We start from the raw sequence: 8,012 nt of genomic DNA on the forward strand, positions 1-8,012 counted from the left end.
CTGTAAGAACAACTAGATCTGCCTGGCTGGCCTGGTCAGAATGATTTCTTTGATTCAGAGAAAGAGGTGCTTATAGGCACTGGCTGAGCTCCAGTAGTTGCTAATTCTCAGTCAGAATGTCTGTGAGTGTGCTGTGCTGTGTAAAATCAGATTATTAGTGCTATTCTGGGATGTGTTTCATTATCAATGTGAAACATAACAAAAATGATGTTACAAAGTAACGGCTTTACCTTTGGCATACAAATCCCTCATCTGTGAGCACTTTGATGTATTGATTTGTAGATACAATAGAAGTTTGCTAAATTCTTCCCAAAGTAAGAGTGTCAAAATGTTCTTTAAGTAAATTGAGTAAATTACCATTAATAACTTTGTTTCAGTTCTCTCTGATACGAGAATATGGGACAATGGAAGCAAAAGGCTGCTGGAGAAGTTCTTCCCCCCTACCCCCTCTTTCGACCAAGTCAAGAGTTACCCTGGGATGTGAGGGAAAACTGAAGATTGAATCGGGGGGAACTAATCAGGTTTATGAGAAGAGTAGCCGTTGTCTAACTAACAGTATAGAGCAGTCAGTTGTCTAAGTATTTTATATATGATTATAGCCTATTGAAAGATCTGAACCTGTTGCTACTTAACATAACTGTAGCCAAGAAAGGATAGTGCTTGTGTACCTAGATTAATTTTAATTTCCTAATTACCTAATGTGACTACTAAATCAAAGCCAAATTATAATAAATTCAGTAAGTAACAGCAGTAGTAGTTTGGAAGTTCTCAGTTTACACAAATGCATCAAATGAGCAGTTTATAAACAACTGTAAAACAGAACTTCAAAAAGTAGATGTGCATTTTGTTATAAACTGAAATTAGCAAATTACCCATGTCAGTCATAACTCACTTCTCAGTGGTGCTAGTGAGGAACCCAGCTATGAATTAAGTTGAATTTAAGATTCACCCTTAGAGCCAGTTTCATTTATTTTAGGTTAACGACTAGTCTTGCCTTCAACATAGAAAGGCTTTGCTTTTTGCTTTTGCTTTGTTTCCTGTAGCACACAGAAGTTCACAGCTAAGCTGTAACAAGTTATAGCTTCAACAAGTTTCTTGGGATTCAGAACCAAGAGCGGCGAGGATTTTATAAGAAAGTTTTAAGTGTCTTTAGCTTGTAAGGGTGTGCACCAGGTGTCATGTGGAGCTCAGCCTTAAGGCTAGCATCAGTTTGGAACAGACCTGTGCAATGCCAAGATACCTGTGCATGCTCTGTGGTCTTTGGATGTCAGAACTGCCAAAACATCAAAACAGGAGAAACATCGGTTTTCCTCCAAGACAGTGTTATAGTTGATTTTTCCCATCACCTCTGCGCACTCACCTTCTATTGTCCCTTGCATCCTAGGATTAGAAAGCCCTAATATCTGGCTATGAAGAATCTGGAATTATATATTTGAAAATAATGAAAATATATGTATAAAACCACTTGGTGATTATTGTATAGCAGCTAAAAGATAATATAGATTTAATTAGCTGTGGCTTCCAATGGGATCATACAGAGACCCTGTGTAGGGATCAAGAGATGCAACTTGCTGTGAAAATGTTAACATTGGTCTTCACTGATGAGAAGGAAGCCCAACAGTTGCCCAAGAGCCTGGCAAAAATACCAAAGCCTCAGTATTGCTCAATCTGTAAACTGAAAAATAAGTTTTGACAAATCACAGCAGACGTGCTATGACAGCAAAGAACACAGATTGGCAATCATTGCTTTCTTGCACAGCTTGACTTTGTGCAAAATTTTTTTGTCTTGTGGCTGAAAAATGTTTTAGACTTTCTCAAAATAATCCATTTTAAATAGAGATATTTAGAGTTCTTGCAAGGTTTGTGTTGTCTTGCTGTTTCTCTTGCTGTGAATGTGGGATTGTAAGTGATCGTATACAGAAATTATATGAGTTCTGTAACACCAAATAAATTACTGTTTTGAAATTCAGTATCATTAGCAACATTGTGTGGTGAATATATTTATATTAGCACCTTCTCACCTAACTTAACTGCTTTTTACCTGTGTTTTTTGATCTGGCACTCAAAAGACAAGACACATTTAATTGTCACTGTTTTCTTGGGGGCATTAGAGAGCCAGTACTTAAGCAAACAACTGAAACAGTTTCTAAAAATTCTTTTGTCGGTGAATTTATTTAATTTCTTCTTCATTCTACCATGCTCTTACAAACTCAGTAAAACCTGAAGTTTGAGTGACAAGTAGCACTGGGAGGTTCTTTAGTTGAGATAATGAATTAAAGGGAAAGAAAGCTGCTTTCCTCTTAGAACCCAGGTGGAACTGATGAAATGCATTTGTGAACTAAGCATGCCTGTGGCTAGATCACAGGAAGACAATGTGTTTGGTGTTCTCTGGTGCATTTTATGGTATCACCTTTACATAAGAAAAAACGCACTGGGTCAGACCACAGCTCCGTCTAGACCAAGGGCCTGTTTGGCCCATCCTTGTCTCCAGGTGATTATCTGTGGAAAAATACAGTAGAGCAGGTGTACGGTGACGCTCTCCCGGTATATTTTCTCATTTCCTACAACTTACAGCTCAGGTTTTTTCAAGCCAGAGAAGACAGGAAGACCTAAACTGCACAGTATAAACTGTGGCCAGCACAGACGTAAGAAGCACTACAATGATCTCCTCTGTTGTGGCCTTTCTTCCTTTTGTAATTGCTAATAATGTTGAATAGCTTTTGACTGAGTGTTGAACTGGCATCTTCATAGAACTACCTATTGTAGTCTTGAGGCCCTGTTCCCAAGGGGCTGTGATCAGCTCAAAGCCTGTAACTGTGATGTGAAATTAAGCTTGTTTTATCCCCTGTGCATGGCTTTGTATTTGATTCTGCTGAATTTCACCTGACATTTTAATTTTTGATCACTTAAGTTTCAGAAGGGCCTCTTCTGATTCTCTGTAGTAAGCCCTTATCTTTATTACCCTCAGTAAATTAGGTATCATGAGCAGGCTGTCACCTACTGTTCATTCTTTTTCCTTTTTATCGAGTAAGTTGAATGTACTATTCCTAGAGCCTTGTTCCACTCTAGTGACTTTCCTCCACTGTGAAAAATTGCATTTTCTTCTACCCTTGTACGTTATCTTTTAACTGTATTTTTTGTGTGTTAATGCCATAGCTGCTTAGTTTTTTCCAAATCGTTGATGACATGCCTTACATGCCTTTCTATTGTCTGTTAGAAATCAAAGGGGTCTTTGATTATCAACCAAATCTCCCTTACTGGGTACTTTTCCTCTGAAGAACTTCAGTAGCTAGGTGACAGAGAGACAACCTCCCTTTACAGAATCTTTGTTGGCGGTGTCCCAATCTGTTATAGCTGCCCAGGTGCCCCCTACTTCTACGTTTTTGTTAAAGGTTCTGCTAGGTTGCCTGGCATGGACATCAGATGTTTCAGACTGTAGGTCTCTGTATTTCCTTTGAAGCATTTACCACTTCAGAGTCTTTGGGTGACAAGGCTGATGGGAGGTTCTTCACCGCAGTTACTAATCAGCTATTTCACCCTTTGCTTGCTCCAAAATTGAATGAGTACCATCTGTTTCCAGTGATTTCTTACAGTCTATTTTGTCTATTTGGTTTGTAATCACTTCTTTTAACACTTCAGTTTGAGATATGCGCATCAGAGTCTCCCATGAAGAAGGTTTTTGAGCTTGGGAATGTCTTCTAATCTCCTTGACAGTGCACGCAAGCAAAATGCTCACTTTTTTTATGCCATGGTCCTAGCTTCTTTGAGTTTTATTTTTTTTAATCCTGATAATTGATTAGCTTTACAATGCCAGATTTTTCTCCTTAAATGAAAATGAATTAAAAATTATTTACTCTTAGTTATTGATGCCTTTTAAAAGTTGCTTCTCAAATATTTGGGGGGGGGCATAATGACTTGGTATTCACACATTTAACTTAAAAGTATTTTGTGTTTCTTTATTTGGACATAGGTTCAGTTTTTGTGAAGGGTGCCTTTTTGCTGTTAATAACCTCCCACTTTTTTCTTTTTTAAGGTTTTTTTTCATAAGAAGGATCTTTCTAAATAGAATTGCATGTTAATATTTTCAGAAAGTGTTTGACCTTTCCCGTACCTGCGTAAGGAATTATGTGTAACTAATTGTAAATAAAATAGGGAGATTTATGCTATGTACAAAACAGTTTTCTGGATGAATTGGACATAGATGAGTATCTGTCAGTGTCTGATTTAACAAGCAGAGAACACTTATTTTATGGAGGGACATATGCTCAAGTCTGTTTTGGTAACTCTGCAATGTACTTGAGTGGTGTGTCATTTTAGGATGAACTATGGATGCTCCAGGGGTGGTATATATAGTGTTGACAAAGTATGGATGTGGCAGGGCCATTCACAAGACTGTTTTGTGCAAGCAGGTTGTACATGTCGGGGCAGAACAGCACTGCTTGCCTTAGATAAGGATTTTGGGCTGACACATGTTTTGGTATATTCTCAGACTGGAATGTCTTGGCCTCTGAATGTGCTCTGCTCCCTACAGAGAGGAGCACTCAGGTGGCTCCCATCAATTACCTGTCTGAAAGTTATGCAGCTGAAGTTATGTGAGGGGATTCCCACATGCAGGGACTAACTTGGAAGCACTGTGGTAAAGTAGTTCTTCATAGTTGTCCTGTTTGGCAAGTTAAAAATGCAGTACTGATCAATGAAATAAAGTGGAAGGGGGTTATCCAGATCCCTTAATACCGAGATTATATTGGTGAATATAACGCCTCCAAAACACTTCCTCCACCCCCCTGGCCCCAAAAGACCACCCCCTGCAAACAAGCTTGCAGAAATTGTGTATTAAAAAAAAATAAAAATTGGGAAACATGAAATAGATTACCTGTATACTGCAGTTCATATGTTGAAAACTACATGAAATCACCTCCAATATTATGAATGCCATTTCTATAGAAGTTTCTCCTACCTGGATAACTGACCAAGTTACGTAAGACACTGACCTTGTTAGAAGCTCACTGGGAACGTATGAGTATCTGTATCATTAGCTGTCTTGTTTCTAAAGTTTAGGAACAAGATTAGGTGTCACAGAAGTCCTGGTTGTGCTAGGTTAAACAAATTGCTTAATCTGCCATATTTGTCTCATACCAAATAGAGGTAATGAAACGTACTTGCTTTTGTAAAGTGGCTTGATACCTGCAAAGAAGGGGTCTGTGCAGCAGCTGAGGACTTCCACCCTGTTCGTAACAGGCTTGTAGACATCTGGGAGTGAGAACTGGAATTGAATGTGTGCCTAAGGGTGCACAGGCAAGAAAAACCTGACAAATTCAAATCAGTTGCATAGTTGTATTGGAGGGTGTATTTAATGAGATGTGAGTGGTCTGTTCGTTATGTTCTGAACTATGTAATTTTAATTAAAGAAAAACTGTTAGCCAAAGTTTTATTTTTAATAAATACTCTACCCTTCTATCAAATTATCTATTAGAAGTGAAGTAGAAGAATAATACAAAGGTTCCTCCAAAAGGAAGACTTTTTTTATTAAGTGAGGTTTTCTGAAATCTGTGTTTATTTGCATCCCATCCTTGACTTGTATGTGATGATAAGATTCCATACTGTGAAGTTAAGCACTGAACAACAGAACTGCATTTGCAATGGATTCGACAGTGATTCTCTGTAGGCCTGTGCTTTTTAACTACAAATTGTTTCTCATGCTGTGTGCGTCTTCATTCTGTTGTTAGAGACATAAACTATTAGAGGTGCAGGTGAAGTATAAGAATTATTTTTTGCATGGGCACCATTAAATAACTGATTACATTGCGAGGTTGTAGTTCTTCTGTGTTGCTTTGTACAAGAGCTAGCTGCTGTGTTAGCTCCATGTTGTGTGATACTGTCCCAGTTGGTGACACAGCCTAGAACTTCTGCTGTGTGGCAATATCTTAAGCTGGTTGCTTGGTAAACATTTGTGGCATTGAAGTGGATCACTGCATTATCTGTTGAATTGATCTGTACCTGGCCACCCACACTTTTCACAGAGGATGTCTGAATTATGCTGGGTGTGTTCATCTGATGTCATGCTAATTAAATGCTGACTTGATTTGTGGTAGTATAAAGGTGACGTTATTCTATAGATGTTACTTTCTTAGAAACAATATTGGTAAAATATTTCCTGTAGGCTTTCACCATCTTGTTGCTAAGTAAGAAATGATCTGAAGTTTCATTTCTCCTCCTCTCTGGCCTTTTTGCTAATGGTTCTCCACGTGTTTGCACACATCCTGTCTGCTTCTCTCTTCTTACTTCACATACATATCTCTTCCATATAATCTATTATTATATTTTAAAAGTGCATACAATATTCATCTCTAAAAATGAATATGTGATTTGCAATTTAGTTTTATGATCTGTTAGCAAACAAGAACTGCACAGGTATGTTTGTACTGTCATGTTAACTCTGGGCCTTGTAGTTGAATCCAAGTATTCTAGTGTTGCTCACTGGTGCCTTGTTGGAAGTGATTAACATTTGAACTCTGCTGATGTAGGTGGCATGGATGCAACTGGTCAAGCCTTTTGTCTTTTTAAACGCAGTCTGAACTTGACCCCTGATAAACACAATTCAGGAAATCAAATTCCAAAGAATTCTTTTAATTTGCTGTTGAAGGGGATAGAGTTAATGTGCAAGGGGAGGATCACAAGGAGTGCAGAATTCATTAAATTAAGATCTGGACAGTGATGTTTATCAGGTTTTTGGAGAAGGCAGAACAGACAAAGCAAGACAGGAAGGATCCTGCTCAGAAGGAAGACACTGTGGTTTCTGCTTGAAATAAAAAAGATTTGGATTGTAGGCCATAAATTTTCTACCAGAACTAAGATTCTTCCAGGCAAGATGATTCTTGGCCACCTGAAGCTTTTCTGAATGGAAACAGGAAACTATTAAATGTAGAGCATGTGACTCAAAGCATCCCTGAAATGGTTGGCAGAGGCGACTAAGGTAATTAATCTCTGCTATTATATTAATATATATCATTCCTTTTGGGTTTCTGAAGCTGATGAGATGTGTACTGTTGTTGGATAGACAGTTATGTAAATGCCAAGGTACTTTTTTTGCAAGATAATCTAACTGGTTAAAATTGTATCATTGTAATTATCTCTCTATGCTGTCATCTTTTTTTTTTTTTTTTTTTTTTTTTTTTTTATTCTAATATAGTTAACAGTATTGTTAGGAAAACCTAGAATTAAAAGTCAGTGCCTTGATTACCATTATGTGATATCCAGCACTTGCTTTAGTTTTTCCAGTTCTCCAGCTGGAATGAGAAATGTTATGATGCATGTGTGAGAGGGAGGATAACAACTCTTGGAAGTAATCTCCACTAATGCTGTTGACTTCATGGGGGAAAGAAAATCCCATTACTCATTGCTGGAGAGCTTTCCAGAGGACTAGATGTTCATTCTGTATGCCTAATGAGAGATCCAGCATTCAGATTGTTCTCTGTAATTTAGGAAAAGTTACAGGCATGAAAGACCAGATAGGCCAAAGTATTTTTATTATCTAGTGACTTTCTATGATGGTGTGACAACAACAGTGGACAAAGAAAAACCAATGGATGTCATCTATCTGGACTTCTGCAAAGCCTTTGACACGGTCCCCCACAACATCCTTCTCTCTAAATTGGAGAGCTATGGATTTGATGGGTGGACTGTTCAGTGGATAAGGAACTGGCTGGATGGTTGCATCCAGAGGGTAGTGGTCAATAGCTCGATGTCCAGATGGAGACTGGTAATGAGTGGTGTCCCTCAGGGGTCCGTACTGGGACCGGTGCTGTTTAACGTTTTCATCAATGACTTAGACAGTGAGATTGAGTGCACCTTCAACAAGTTTGCGGATGACACCAAACTGAGTGGTGCAGTTGACACACCAGAAGGACGGGATGTCATCCAGAGAGACCTGGACAGGCTGGAGAGGTGGGCCTGTGTGAACCTCATGAGGTTCAACAAGGCCAAGTGCAAGGTCCTGCACCTGGGTCGGGGTA

General features: G+C 38.6%; 1 protein-coding gene across 9 annotated transcripts in view; it reads left to right on the plus strand.

Annotated features, from left to right (window-relative positions):
* The window catches only part of CTPS2 (CTP synthase 2), a 77,852-nt gene that overhangs the window by 39,514 nt on the left and 30,326 nt on the right, over window positions 1-8,012 (plus strand). Inside the window, exon 14 of one of the 9 annotated variants that reach the window (XM_035895499.1) lies at window positions 378-1,530. The exons of the other annotated variants lie outside the window; for them this stretch is intronic. Coding sequence (XP_035751392.1) covers window positions 378-578 — 201 coding nt within the window. The 3' untranslated portion in view covers window positions 579-1,530. Of the gene's footprint in view, window positions 1-377; window positions 1,531-8,012 lie in introns of those variants that run through there. 9 annotated transcript variants of the gene reach the window in all.

The sequence above is a fragment of the Egretta garzetta genome, unplaced genomic scaffold (assembly GCF_000687185.1).
Source record: "Egretta garzetta isolate BGI_Z169 unplaced genomic scaffold, ASM68718v1 scaffold445, whole genome shotgun sequence".
Taxonomy (NCBI): Eukaryota; Metazoa; Chordata; class Aves; order Pelecaniformes; family Ardeidae; genus Egretta; species Egretta garzetta.